The sequence below is a fragment of the Panthera uncia genome, chromosome X (genome assembly GCF_023721935.1).
Source record: "Panthera uncia isolate 11264 chromosome X, Puncia_PCG_1.0, whole genome shotgun sequence".
NCBI lineage: Eukaryota > Metazoa > Chordata > Mammalia > Carnivora > Felidae > Panthera > Panthera uncia.
Genome location: NC_064817.1, coordinates 121,983,542 through 121,998,677, shown reverse-complemented (window position 1 = coordinate 121,998,677; position 15,136 = coordinate 121,983,542). Strand labels below are relative to the sequence as shown.

Sequence of the window (15,136 nt, the reverse complement as noted above, 5' to 3'; positions counted from 1 at the left end):
AACAGTTATCACTACATTTGAACAATATTTTTTTGGAAGGACTCGTTTTCATCTGAGTTGTTTTCAGACAATTCACTGTGAGCTGTAAATCTGTGGAAATGCCGCGGCCCAAGGTTACAGATATAAGTAGCAGAACATGGCTCAGAACTACTGAAAACTTAACAGGCACCAAGGTGCTTTACAGTGGAAGGGCAGGTATGAATCTGTAAGACGTCTTTTGTGAGGCACGCAGTTACCCTCCACCCCCCAACGGCACAGAAACACTGTGGCGAAGGCAGGAGGAGAGAGCATCCAGGTACACGTGAGAGTGGAACCAGCCGGTCGGTCTTCGAGTTTGTGTCCCCGGAGCTCTGATGAGGGATGTGGCCCAGAGATGTATGTTTGAACGAGGCTGGTGTGAACTAAAAACGCAGACAGCGCAGACCTCGCACATGAGTTTCCGGGAGTCACCCCGAGCAGCAACGGCGCAGAATGGGTGAAAGATGAGGGCCACACACAGACACAGCAGCCAGCCGCTCACAGGAGGAGGCTCTGTGAGCCCCAGACGATGTCAAAATCAAGACAGGAAGGATTCGCTGAGCAAACGAGCGAGATCTCCTTTTCAGAAGACACAAGGGTTTCAGTGAGCCTGCACCTAATAGGTTGGCATCCGTTCACATGAAGTAAAGACTGATGGAGGCACGAGGAGAAGCTGGCCAACCTACAGTCACAAAGGAAGACCTGAGGACCTCCGAGAGATCCAGTGGCACACTGGCTAAAAACGCCCCTTGAAACCGTGCGTTGCTTGGAGTAGACCTGTCCCAAGGAGACCGACTGCGGTGGGGCCGAGGTGAGACTGACTTAATGCTCACCTCCCTAGCCTCCCTCCCCTCCCTCCCCTCCCAAGGAGCGCTGCATTTCACTCCACTCCAGGGTTTCCAGGACACCCAAGACAGCACGACGTCATGGGAGCAGCTCTGCCAACTCAGGGCCATGACAAATGACTTTCTGTACTGGCTGAGGGCCAGGGGCCAGGGTACTGATAACGAAGCTCTCCCAGAAAAAGGAGCTGATTTAAGGAGGAAGGAATGAAGATCTGCAAAAAAGTTTACTAACAAAGACCTTCACCTGCCTTCTGCAGCCACTCCCATAGCCATGTACTTTGTTTTTGATTTGGGGGTCCTGAGAACCAGAAGTGAGGTAAGGAGGAGAGACTGGTCAGTCCAATGGGAAATGTGGACCTCTATCCTAGGGCTCCTTCTGTCTGATATTCCCCTTGGAGCTCTGACCACAGGTGGTGAGCAGTGAAGGAGGCCAAGGCCAAGAGGCCAAGTCCAGGCCAGTTAATGCTTCTCTGTGCCCTCATGATGGCCAAGCTGCAGCTCTCAGCAAAGATCCCTTCTCACCTCCACCACCTCCCTGAAGGAACTGAGGTTAACGTAGACAAAAATCAGAGGACTGCATTTTGGGAGATATCTAGTCATGCTTCTGTAGTCTTCTCCAGGAACTCAGGAGTTGGCACTGTGTCTCACTCATTATGGCTCCTTCTTCCTTACAGGGGTCAAGCATGTGTTTTTGAGTGAATGTTGATTGATATCCACCAGTGATGGTGACTTTGGGCAATGCTATCCCATCTTCTCCCCTACTCACCCAGACATTGTCACTTTTTATCTGTTCTGGCTATCTGACTTCTCATTCAGGAAGCTGTGAGTTATTTCATCCCACAGTGGGGTTCAATGTCTGTGCACCAATCCCCTTTGTACTTATCTGTACAGGAAGGAGTGCTTATTCTGTGTATACATTAGAAGACGCTTTTCTTTCCTTTAAAGGTTTATGAGAAGACGTAAGACAGAAACTCCCTCCTTCTCTGCCACCAAACCTGACATTTATTTGTATCTGCAACCATCCTATCCTCGCCTCTTCCATCCTCTTACTGGAGGCCACAGGTGTGTCCACAGTGTTCTGGATCCAGTGTCCTCTCATCCCCTTGAGGACTTCAATCTACTACCCGTCTCGCCCCCTACATCTTCACCCTCTCTCTCTTCACGTGCCTACTACCTGTGCCGGGCACCGTCTGAGTACTTCACCTTCCTTTAGTCCCCACCAAGGCAGGTCTACCACAGCAAGGTCAGGGATCCGGTTGGGAAAAAGTAACAGCCCTAACTTATGGGATAGGGAGAGCTGGGCGGATGGCCATGAAAGTAGTTAAAGGCCTAGAGGCCAGGAATGGGGTGGGGGAAGATCGCGATGGGGCATGTAACTTGTGGAGGGAGGTCTTTGTGTCAGAAATGGCCTCCACCTGCCTTCCGGGCAAAATAGTAAATAAAAAACACAATCACCTCCCAGGGTGGCAGAAAGTAGTGCCAGTCTTAAAAAGGAGGCAGGGGTGAGGAGTACTCCATGACTACTCCATGTAGTCCACCATTATGGCCCCCAAAACCAGTCAGGCCCTGGAGAATGACAAACTACAGCATAATCAACCAAGTAGTAATCCAGTTGTGGCCACAGTTCCAGCCACAACAGTTCTTCGGGTAGAGGTGGGTTCATGTAGTCTCAGATACATGGTGTGACACTATAAATCTGGTGAATGTTCTCCTACCTATTGCCGTCAAAAGCGTTGATCAGAAAGAGTTTGTAGGCATGGAACGGACAACGGTATACTTTTGCAGTTTTGACCCAGGCTGTGTTAGCCCTCAACAGTCTGTCATAATACAGTCAGGAGAATTCTAGATCATCTGCTTGCCCCTCAGAAAATCATACTGATCCACTTATATCCATGATGTCATGCTAACTGGATCAGATGAGCAGGAAGAGGCCAGTACAGTGGATAACCCCAAACACTACATGCCCTGCAGAGGGTAGGAGATAAAGCTTGCAAAGATTCACGGGCCTTCTACTTTGGTAAATTTTGAGTTCTGGAGACAGCATGTTCCAACACCGGGGAAGAATGCTCTGGCCCAGATCCCAGGTGACCTGGCCACATTAATTTGGGGTCCAGAGCAGGAAAAAGTTCCGTTGCAGGTCCAGGCTAGGCCAGCAGCCCTACTGCTCGAGTCCTATGGTACGTGCGGGACAGAGCACACGCAAAAGGCACACGCAGGCTGCTCGAGCAGGTGGCCAGACCCTTGTTTCACCCACACTTGCTGCATTGCCACCTCTACCTCACATCCCGCCTGTTGCCGTGTGACAGATTCCTGATGATCAGTGTCTAGGAAAGGAAAAAGCCTGAGTCCGTTTGATTCTCATGATACTGCTACAAGAAAGACAGTAGGATTATACCCATTTTGCAGTTGCATAAATGAGGCATGGAGAATGGAAATGAGTTGCTTAAGATTCCAAATATTCCAAATATTCTGCTGTTTCCACTGCCCATTTAAAAAGCAAAGTCGGGGGGCGCCTGGGTGGCGCAGTCGGTTAAGCGTCCGACTTCAGCCAGGTCACGATCTCGCGGTCCGTGAGTTCGAGCCCCGCGTCAGGCTCTGGGCTGATGGCTCGGAGCCTGGAGCCTGTTTCCGATTCTGTGTCTCCCTCTCTCTCTGCCCCTCCCCCGTTCATGCTCTGTCTCTCTCTGTCCCAAAAATAAATAAAAAAAAAAAAAAAACGTTGAAAAAAAAAAAATAAAAAGCAAAGTCGGTTAAGTGTCCCAACTCCTGATTTTGGCTCAGATCACGATCTCACAGTTCATGAGTTTGAGCCCTACATTGGGCCTGTGCTGACAACGCGGGGCCTGCTTGGGATTCTCTCTCTCTCTCCTTCTCTCTCTCTCTCCCTCTGCCACTCCCCCACTCAAGCTTTCATGCATTCTCTCTCAAAATAAATAAATACACCTAAAAATTTTTTTTTAATTAAAAAAAAAACCATGGTCTAGTTGTTATGAGTCACGATTTAGCACTCAGCAGGGAATGGCCTGTTCAGAAAACACATGTCTATGTATGTATGCATGTATGTGTGCATGGAAGTCATGCGGGAGTGAAAATACACACGTTAAGTTTATGGCAAAGGATGGAGTCTCAGATGATGATTGATACAATAAACACACAAACGTAAGGACAAAAAAGGTCATTTAAACCCACAGAAAAGATACACTGACCTGTGTAAGATATGGAATGTCTTTCTGGTCAACTCCGACTTCCTGAATTCACAAACGTAAACATTAAAACCGGGAGAGGCAACAAAGAAAAGTAAGTATCAGACCAATGTGCACACAAAAGAGAAAATACCGCTAGAGCATGAATGCCTTGCTGGGCTAGTGCCTAATTGATCAAGCAAACCATGTCAAGCTAAAGTATGCCTTATATTCATCCTAAGGATAAACCTATAAAAGAAAAGACTTGCCAGATAGTGAATTTTTGCTCTTCTGGAAAGAGCCAGATTGCATTTTGGGTATTATACACATGTGTTCTCATTTGTCAAGTACTCAGAGATCAGCTGCTATGCATATTGTTGTGGTTTTGGCTTTGGGTTTTTTTTTTTTTTTTTCCTGCTTTGGTTTTCAGAAGTTCAACTAGTTATCCCGCGTGGGTTCTGAATGTCAGGGCAAACGTGGGGGTCACCTCCTATGTTTCCTTCTTCAGCTCATCACTGACCTGTGCTACCTACTGTCCACTGCCTGAAAAGATGTCTATCACGTGAATTTGGCCCAGTGTTGGAGTTGTTTCTGGTGGGAGGATAAGCTTGGTAACACTTATCCTCATGGCTACAAACAAAAATCCTTGAACTACCTAATTTTAGTGTATAGTTTTACTGTTTACAAAATAGTTAAAATTCTACCAACTTCTGTGTGTGTGCGTGTGCGTGTGCGTGTGTAGTGGGGAGGGGGGATCCCATTATACCAGATACTAAACTGATACAGAAACCAGCAGAAAAGCCGTGGATAGAAACAGATTTCTGTACCTCTGCTACTTTCAGGAACTCTGCCAACCTGGTTGTTCTTGCAAGGAACTTGGTGCAAATATCCAAGCTTTCCTTGCACTGGCTTTTCCTCATATCAAAATACTTGTCTAAAAACGAAAAACAAATTTATCACGAAAGAGCCGATATCACAGCCAATTTCCAGTTACACTCCACTCTGATCATTCTTTCTTAAGCTGAATCTGTATATGATTTTAACTTGTTCAAAAACAATTCTAGTTTTAACCCAGTTATTTTCTGTCTTGGCCAGCAGCAACACTGGTCGATCCGTATAAGCAACAGATTTTTATGAAGTAAGTACCACATGCCAAACACTAATGCTGGGAAGATACAGATAGTTTAGTTTAATTTCTCTAACTTTCAGTCTGTAATCTTATTTACTAACATCACAATCGGAAGCTTTCTGAGGGAAGGGGCTGTGTTTCCTATTCTTTTATAACTGTACAAATGTACTAGATACTTCTTCACTGTAAGAAAAATCTCAAATTCTCATCAATGAGACTTGGAGAACACTTTGTATGAAATAGATCATTCATTAGGACTAAATTAGGGCAGAAACTTCTTGGAAAGCATAAGAAGTATATGCTTGTATATAATAATAACACTTGTTATAGGCTATATCTTCCTAGTAAAGTCAAAATGATGTGATATGACCTTGGTGGAGTGGGCCTTAATGTGTAATGTATAAATATGGCAATCCATGTTGATTCCCTGGTAAATTTCCCAGAAATATCAATTAGCACTTATATAACAACTATAAAGTTCTGTGGCTAATTAGTCAAGTAATTTTTATCCAAAAAAAGCAATATAATGTCTCATTATTTAAAACTATATATGACCTTGAAAGGATCTTCTATTTTGAATCTAAAACAAATATGAGTCTAAATGTAGACATAAAAGGTTTTTAACAGTTTATATATTTTTAAGCAATGTTTATTCCTTAGCCTACCTAGCAGATTAAGGATCCCCTCATTATAGGCTGCAAAGAGGCGAAGAGAATCCTTAAAGAGAAGCATGAAAGCAGCATGGATTATACCATTCGTTAACTGGTCAGGATTTGCCTGGAAATTAAACCAAAGACGAATCAGTTACCACCACAGTTTAAAATAATTCCTTCTCCCACCTACTGGTAAACAATGCCATTTACCAATATGTTCAAAAAGGATTTATAAAGCTCTTACATTAAAATTAAGAAGAGCGTCAAACTGAATTTGAATAACTGGAAGAGTGTTTAGCAGCTGTTTTGTATCCATAGTTCTCATCATACCATCCATCCTGTAAAAGAGAAGAGAGATTCATAGTATCAATAATTAAGAGTTTGAGAAGCACAGTGACATCAGCATCTCAAAATAAAGCTGTGTTTTTAGCCAACTACATATCAGAACACTTACGTATTTCAGTATTTCTTGCTTACAAACAAATGATATTTACTGACCCTCTCCTGGCTTTGGTGATGTCAGATGTGATCAGTCTACATGCGAGTGACTTCTCATTCAAGTACCTGCTATATCGCCTGATGAAGGTTGACATAGCATAGCCTAAAAATGAAATATTTTATTATTTCCAGTGTAATCAACATTAACCATTTACAATGTATGTCAACAAATGCCGAGACTTCTCATTCCACATTCATCCATATACTTCTATGATGTCTTTGAAGCACAAAAGCTAGAATGGACCTTATTAATGATCTAGTCCAATATTCCTCACACTTTCTGCTAAAGGTTATTTCTTATTTCCTCAAAGCCTTGAAATCACCTCAGGATGTAGTGTTGATAGTGACATTCCTGAATCGAGGAAGTAATTGAACTTTATCAGGTTTTTTTTTTTTTTCACATTTCTACACAACTATTGGAAATTCTTAGCATTTTCCTGAAACTCCCCATCCCATTGTCACCATCTGTCCCCAGCCCTGCCCATGTTTTAACCAGGCATAGTTTTCAAAACAGAGCTCCCCCCATCTTGCCACATGGAAATATTTCCATCAAAAAATCATCTTACCTTCTAGCGCGCTTTTATCCAGGAAGTTGTGCAAAGTGAACAAAGAGCTTCTAGATGCAAGATGCTGGATAAAACGCTGTCAAATGTACCAAATTATAAAATTAGCTTCTGTCCACAAGTAGAGCTCTTTAACGAGTTTATCATTGTGAATGCATCTTTAACACAATTCTATCACATAGCTTCTATCTATTTCAGGAGCACTGATTAAGGTGAACGTGATCACATCCTGGGCTGCGCAGCATAAGAATATGCAGTGTTGCCAACTCTCCCAACGAAACAAGGGCTTAGACGTTGCAGCTCATGTGAATACACACTCTTTTCCACCAGGACTTTCTATCTAGCCATTCCCTCCTTTCTGATTTTGAGAAGTTTTACTTAATTCCAGAATTATTTTAATAGTGAATATTAAACTTTTTAATAACTTAATTTTCAGAAAAATATAATCTGATACATCTGTGTACCTCACTACCCAGAGATGATAACTGCTAACTTTTTCACAGAACTGCCTCAAGTCTATTTCAAAAATAAGAAGAAGAAAGTATATTATAAAGTAAAAAGTGCCCTTTGCCCATCCCCAAGTTCCATTTCCTTTTCCTCCCTGGAAGTAACGAGTATCATAGTTTTAATCTTTATAGTCTATTTTCTTTATAATTTCAGATATATTTGTCCCAAGGGTAAATATTAAGTATTTTGAAATTTGCATAAATAATATTATATTTAAATATCATTCTGCAACTTACTTCCTCTCTGAGCATGGTTTTTCAGATCTAGCCTTGTTGGTATACATCCACTTAATTTTATAAACACCTCATTTTAGTTATCTGTGCCGTACTGATAGAAATTTACCTAATTTCTACTTTTCAATTATTATAAATATGCTACGAAAAGTGGATTTGCTGGGTCACTGGACTTGGCATTTTCAATTTTACTAAACACGTCTCAATGCTCTCCTCCCCACAGTCACAAACTCTAGCAACTAATATTTATATATCATCCACTGATACTGTCACACGTTTAAAATGTTGCTTATCTGAGCATGTTCTCAGATGGTCATCAGCCATTCTGGTTTCCTTTTCTATGAACCCTCTGTTCATCTGTCTTGGGAACTATTCCACTGTAGTGCCTTTTTCTTACTGATAATGTATTCTGAATATTAATCTTTTGTCTGTAATGTATATGTTGGAAATACCTGATTCCAACTTTATGGCATCTTCCCTGCTCAAATGTCATAAACATATTCTCCCACATTTTCTTTAATTTTAAATGTTAGTTTTTTGCATGCATAGACATTTCATTCATGTGGAATGTATTTTCGTATATTAGGGTAAGATAGAGATCTCGTTCTATTTTTTCCATAGGTTGTTATTTCTACCAAAAGGCTTTATTTTAAATTCTATACTTTCCCCCACATTTTTAGTGCCACCAAGCTCTGATAGAAGTATATGGTTCTACTTCCAAGCTCTCTATTATGTTCCATGTAGATATGTTCCTTTTTTATCAGTACCGCACTGTATAATTAGTCACTTTATAGTGTTTCAAGATCCAGTCAATCTGTAAATCCTAACTTTTTAACGCAAAGCTTACTGAGACAAAATGTTAAAGTAGAATAAGTAATTCCACGTTAAAGAACATGTCAGTTCTGTAAAATACAAAGAGTGTTTGTATGTGGGGAGAGGTGGACCGGTGTTGCAAAGTAAAAGATAGCAAGCCTTGACAAACCAAGAAAATTTTGCCATTGGGTACTGACAGTCCTTTGAGCTAACAGGAAGGAAAGGATTACCCACTGAATATACAGCACGCTCACCTCATTTCCATGAACCATGAGGTGATGCACAGTGACCAGGGCTTTAAACACTACCACCCAGCTGCTGCTCCTGGCCTTCTCAGAAAGAACATCAGCCAGATGTTCAACACTCATATTTGTTTCATTTACGTATTGTATTAGGTCTGAATTAAGAGACAGTGACAAGCATTAAAACGCGGACTGAGAAATAACTTTTGAAACCAAAATTGGTAACTTTAACTTAAATACAGATGCAATCAAATCTCAGAAATCACAACGGGAATAATCCAAAACATTTTCTTCATTACAGGTATTACAATTTGTACTGATACGTGTTACGTGATAGTTAATGCCTGTCTACTCTCTTGTTCTGTATACTTGATGAGGGTAGGGACTGTGTCCATTTTGGTCACCAGATCTTCCCAAGACCCAGCACAGTAGTTGGCATACAATGGGTTATGGTAAATACTCGTTAAGTGAATGAATAGGACTCAAGAAGGTAACATACCTGATGTCATACAGGCAGTCAAGTGGCAGGGCTGGTATTTGAAATCACATTTGTTTGACCAAGATGCTATTACATCATACTGCTTTTTTTGAGAAAAGCGACATTATGTGAAGGTTCAGTCAGGAGCTCTCCTTGTAGTGTCACCCCGTGTTAACCCTCTTGTCTGCATGCTATAACCTTTTATTGCCCGTTCTCTTTAAAGAAATTTTTAAAGTAAACTCTACCTCCAACATGGGCCTCAAACTCATGACCCCGAGATCAAGAGTCACATGCTCCACCGAGTGAGCAAGCCAGGTGCCCTTATTTCTTGTTCTTGAGTCCACTTCCACATAGCTTTATCCCTACTTTACTAAAACAGCTTCCCAATTTCCTGCTCTGGGTTGTAAGCATTCATACAACCCCTCAAAAGCTAATTTTCATCACTTCATTTTTCCATTCAGCAACAGGCAAAGATTCCCTACTTTCTGTCAGTTCAAAATCATCTTTGGGGGCGCCTGAGTAACTCAGTCGGTTAGGAGTCTGACTCTTAATCTCAGATCAGGTCATGATCTCATGGTTTGTGGGATCAGGCCCCGCATTGGGTTCTGTGCTGAAAGCATGGATCCTGCTTCGGATTCTGCCTCTCTGCCCTTCCCCTGCTGGTTATCTCTGTGTCTCTCTCTGTTTCCCTCTCTCTCTCAAAATAAATAAACTTAAAATCCTCTTTCATTTCAAAACTGTCTATAAACTATCATTATAAAACAATTTCATCTCTAGCACTTAATCGTTAAGCAGCACGTTAACAGGCATAGCACCAGGATCCATACTGAGGAGGGTGCTTAACAAATATGCTAGGTGAGCAACAGGCTGACCTTAATTGCAGACCCAGCCAGATTCATTTATTCAAGAATATACACTACATTCCAGTGGCTATGCCATGTTTAAGGTTATGAAGAATGAGCTTCTCTCACATTGTTTTCTAAGTCTGCTCCATTCCTCTTTCTGTGAAGTTTCCTCTGCAAGGTTTTTGTTTCTTCTTCCCCATGATTTCAGCCTTTGGACTGAACCTTCGGGATATCATGGTACTGACTCAAGTGCCCCCTTTGGTTCCATGCATCTTTCACATAGATAACCATTATTCATCCTTTAGGTCTTGAGAAGCAAATTTTGGCACATATGCATCAACATCCAGGGATGTATTATATATTTTGCTCCAGAATCTCCTATGGGGCCTGCCCAGAACACTATTAAGCGTGTGTGTGTGTGTGTGTGTGTACATATAAATAATCCGTTTCACTTAGTGAAGTGTCAGTTGCTGTAATACATGCAGATTATCATGATGGTAAGTTAAAAATTCAGAAAGCAAATACATACTAAGTCAATGGAGAGTTTTTAAGCAAAACAGCAAAATAAAGAGGTGATCAAAAGAGTGAGCTGGCTATGACGTTCTCAAAAGCAGCGGGATTTATGTATACTCGCAATAGCATGCATTGTTTATGAAGTCAGTGCTCAATGTGAACTCAAACAGTAGTGGGTAGGGCTAGCCTGGGAGTCTATTCTGTCTCTAAGCAACAGATTCTGTCACCTGGAAACATTCATGGGAGCACAAAAAATGTTGCAGTGGACATTGTAAAGCCTATCCATTGACCTTGGGTCAGGACTGTTCACGGGATGATCTGCTCTGCAAACTTTCCCTCCTTCATTTCAGAAGCCTTTGCTGAAAGTAATGATTTATAAGGGGGCCTGGGCGGACTTTGGAAGTGAGACCCTTTGCCTAAGCCTGGCTTTTATTATGCCACCGCTTCGAGTGTCCTAAGTTATTGGGGTAGCTTGTAAATAGTTCAGAGTTTGGAGTTAAAAAGGCCAGTGGCTCCCTTCTAGGCTCACTCCAAGAGGACTAGGGGTGAGAATTCCATCTCCTCCCGAACCTCCCGCAGGAAAAGGGGGCTGGTAGGAGGGGAGTGGGGTGCCCATGACGTTAGAGGCACCTGGGCCTCCGGGCCGTCTGTGCCAGGACTGCAACTCACCTGCCAGGTGTTTCGGCTCGGGTTCTGTGGGCTCGTCGGTGGTAGCCCTGAGGGCAGCCTTGGACGCAAAAGACCCCATGGTGCGTCACGGACCGCCGGCCACGAGGGTGATGGGTGCGGTGCCCGGTCCCTCCTCTTCCGGGCCAGCGGACTGAGCCAGGACCGGCACTGCAAGCAAAGGGCGGAGCACCTGAGGTGACGGAAGAAAGGCCCGGCTGTGCGGCTAGCCTTCACTTGGCAACCTTTTCTCTTTGCAGCCTGACGCACACCTGCAGCATCGTGAGGTGGGGTTTGAAGCTGCGAGGCACCGGTCACATGACAATACTTTGGAAACCCTTGATGTGGCATTCTTAGGGAGGCTCCAGTCACATATTATGGAGGCTGCTTCCCACTGAGGACATGTCCTCCGCCCCTTCGCCCAGCATCAGACATATAAGTCCGTAGGGTTGTTCGTACTGTCCCTTCGTTACACTTTTTAAATGTACGGAATCCGTACATTTAAATATAAGGCCACTGTCGTGCCTTATATTGGTAAGTCTTCTCTGTTCTTTTTCTTCATGGTTCTGGGCAGAGAGCTATCAACTTTCATGATCTCGAAGACCCAACTTGTGGTAGGGTAGATAACTTATTTGAGATTCCTCTTTATAATATTAGCATTTAGGCTTAAGTACTGCCTTTCTTCTCAAAGAACATATTTCTTATTTCAATCTTTTAAACTTTGTTGAGATTTGATTTATGAAACAGAATATGCTCTCCCAAGATCAGTGTTCTCTATACTCTCGGAAAGATGCATATTTTTCTACTATTGGGTGCAATGTTCCAATCAAATGTGTAACAGAGTTCCTGATATTGTATCACAAGTGATTGGAGCCATCTCCTTCCCTGACCATGCTTTGAGTGGGAGACTTTCTCTTCATGTCTCTTCAAGTTCAATAACCTTTTCTTCTTTCTTCTGCATTCTAATCTTCTGCTAATCTCATCCAGGACAGGCTGCATTTCGAATATTGTATTTTTCATCCCTGGAAATTCCATTTGGTTCTTTTTGTATCATCCATTGCTCTCCTCATTAGGATCACATTGTCCTTTAAACCCTTGAGGATATTCATAAGAGTTATATTGGTTATTTTAAGATGCTTGTCTGCTAATTCTTTCATCTTTCATAATTCTAGCTGTTTCTGTTGACTTTTTTTTCTTGTGCATGAGTCACATTTTTCTGCTTCTCCCTATGCCTAGCAATTTTGCATGAATGCTAGACATTGTTACTTTTACTTTGTTGAGTCCTCTATTTTGATGTATTCCATTAAAGAATGTTGAGGTTTGTTTAGATAGGCATGTACGATACTTTGATATCACATACTTTCAGGTCATGTTTTCTTAAACAGCTTTATTGATACTTAATTCACACATTGTACAATTCACCGATTTAATCTGCAATTCCGTAGCTTCTAGTATATTCAGAGTTGTACAACCATCACCAAGATCAAGTTACATCTTTACCACCTTCAAAAGAAACCCCAGACTCATTAGCTGTCATTCCCCATTTCCCCCTAAACTTCACATCCCTAGGCAACTACTCTTCTACTTTATGACTCTAAAGATTTTCTGGACATTTCATATAAGTGAAACCATTCAGTATGTGGGCCTTCAGCAGTGCTTTCTTTCACTTAATATATTCCAGGTTCATTCATCTTGTAGCATGTATCAGTACTTCATTCTTTTTATGGCCAAATAATATTCCACTGCATGGATATACTACAATTTATGTATTCATTCATTGATGGATATTTGGGCTGTTTCCCTATTGAACTATTGTGAATACTGCCTCCTTTACAAGTTTTTGTTTCAATACCTGTTTTCAGTTGTTTGGGGTATATACCTAGGAGTCATACAGTCATATGACTTTAACGATCAATCGGTCATGTGTTAATTCTGTGTTGAACTTTTTGTGAGAAATTGCCAAACTATTTTCCACAGTGGCTGAACCATTTCACAACCCCATGAGCAATGTATGAGGGCTCTAATTTCTCCACATTTGTTTGATTTCAGCCATCCTACTGTGTGGGAAGTGGTAACTCTTTCAGGTTTCATTTGCATTTCCCTGATGACTAATGATTTAGAGGATTTCTTTCATGTACTTTACCGGGAATTTGTGTATCTCCTTTGGGGAAATGTCTATTCAGATCCTTTTCCCATTTTTAAATTGAGTTATTTATCTTTTTTAAGTTTTATTGAGGTCTGATTAACAAATAAAAATTATGTATCTATTTAGGTTGTACAATGTCATGTTTTCTTTTAAGGTGTATAACATGAGGATTTATTTATTACATTTATATTATTCCTAAGAGTTTATTATAAACTAGTTTCACAGGCCACAAAGAAGTAAAAGGACTAGTACAGCCTTACAGGAAACAGGCAGGGGGTTGAGGAGGGCCAGTATGGGTCTAGGGCCTTGGTGGGTGCATTCTGGGGGGAGAGGGCCCGGAAAGGGAAACCAGACAATCCCGTGAGACTCAGAGAACAATGGCATAACAAACAGATCTGTGGCAATGTGGCCCTGGAGCACTGGGCCCATGCCTCTGTGGAGCAACTTCCATAACTCTGTGGCCAAGGGTCAAAGAAGGCCTCAAACCCCTGGAAGAAGGGGGCTGCATCCCTGGTGGGAGCATGCCAATTGGAGTTCCTCGCCCAGAAGGGGATCCCTATTGGGGAACCCATGGGAGGCCTCATGACAGGTGGTGGGCCCATCGTGCCTGCAGGGGGTGCCCTCAGCCCATAGGTGTGAAGGACCCCCACAGCCAGGTAGATATTGGGTGAGGGCCCCTCCAGTTCTGACTGTGGCAGTAGCTGCAGCGGCTGCCACAGCGCCTCTTCCTTGCCGGGTCATCACTCGCTGGGATGGCCCTCAGACTGGCCCAGCAAGTCCTACAGGAGTGTAGGGCATCAGAACACCAGTGGGGATTCCTCTGCCCAGAGCTCTCCCTATCCCTGGGTCCCTGGCAGCTCCCGCAAGTGAGAGTCGTGCAATGCCAGTATCTTTGGGAGTAGACCCGTCTACTGTCATTGACACTAGCTTCTCTCCCCAGAGTAGCACCAGACCGAGGACTCACTTCTCTTCTCTTTCTGCTTGTTTTGAGTTCTTTGGCTAGATCTTCCTGAATTCTTCACAGTCACAGAAGATCAATTTCATAAGCTGGCCGAAAGCCTTGAAGTCTTGAACGTGCTAACGAAGATATGGCCATCTTGCGGGATGTACCTCACCCTGTAGTCGGTGTGCTGCGGTTGTGATAGCTCCAATTCCGGCTCAATTCCCTCAGCACAGCCCAGGTCACACCACTGCTCCTGCAAGTGTGGCCATGGATAAAATGGGATCTGGCGAAAGCTACTTTCCATCCTGGCGCTGGGCTCTTGAGTTCCACATGAGGATTTAATATATGTATGCACCATGAAATGATTACCACAATCAAGTTACACATCCATCACCTCACATACTTACAGCTTTTCTGTGTGTATGGTAAGAACACTTAAGATCTACTCTTTCGGCAAATTTCAAGTAGACTATAAAATTTTATCAACTATGGTCACCATGATGTACGTTAACTAATCTCTCTTATAACTGAAAGTTTGTACCCTTTAACCAACTTCTTCCCATTTTCCCCCCTCCTCAGCCCCTAGCAACTGCCATCATTCTACTCTCTGGTTATATGAGTTCAGCGTTTTCAGGTTCCACATATAAATGAGATCATGCATTAGTTGGATTTCTGTGTATGGCTTATTTCGCTTAGCGTAATGTTCTCCAGGTTCATCCATTTTGTCACAAATGGCATCATTTCCTTCTTTCTTATGGCTAACTAATATTCCATTGTATATACACCACATTTTCTTGATCGATTCATCCATCAATAGACACTTAGATTGTTTCCACATCTTGGCTATTAGTAATAATGCTGC

General features: G+C 42.5%; 1 protein-coding gene and 1 pseudogene across 2 annotated transcripts in view; both read right to left on the bottom strand.

Moving 5' to 3' along the window:
• LOC125932117 (phosphatidylinositol-binding clathrin assembly protein-like) overlaps window positions 1-11,382 on the bottom strand; it is a 47,616-nt gene extending 36,234 nt beyond the window's left edge. Inside the window, exons 1-8 of one of the 2 annotated variants that reach the window (XM_049644541.1) lie at window positions 11,189-11,382; window positions 8,696-8,838; window positions 6,892-6,967; window positions 6,326-6,428; window positions 6,072-6,165; window positions 5,840-5,951; window positions 4,873-4,979; window positions 4,070-4,111 (exon numbers count right to left, since the gene is read on the bottom strand). In XM_049644541.1, coding sequence (XP_049500498.1) covers window positions 4,070-4,111; window positions 4,873-4,979; window positions 5,840-5,951; window positions 6,072-6,165; window positions 6,326-6,428; window positions 6,892-6,967; window positions 8,696-8,838; window positions 11,189-11,267 — 756 coding nt within the window. In that variant the 5' untranslated portion in view covers window positions 11,268-11,382. The remainder of the gene's footprint in view (window positions 1-4,069; window positions 4,112-4,872; window positions 4,980-5,839; window positions 5,952-6,071; window positions 6,166-6,325; window positions 6,429-6,891; window positions 6,968-8,695; window positions 8,839-11,188) is intronic. The other variant, XM_049644542.1, reaches the window with a different exon arrangement.
• A 463-nt stretch (window positions 11,383-11,845) lies between these two features.
• LOC125932116 (small nuclear ribonucleoprotein-associated protein B-like) lies at window positions 11,846-14,740 on the bottom strand (annotated as a pseudogene).
• Window positions 14,741-15,136: the final 396 nt, after the last annotated feature.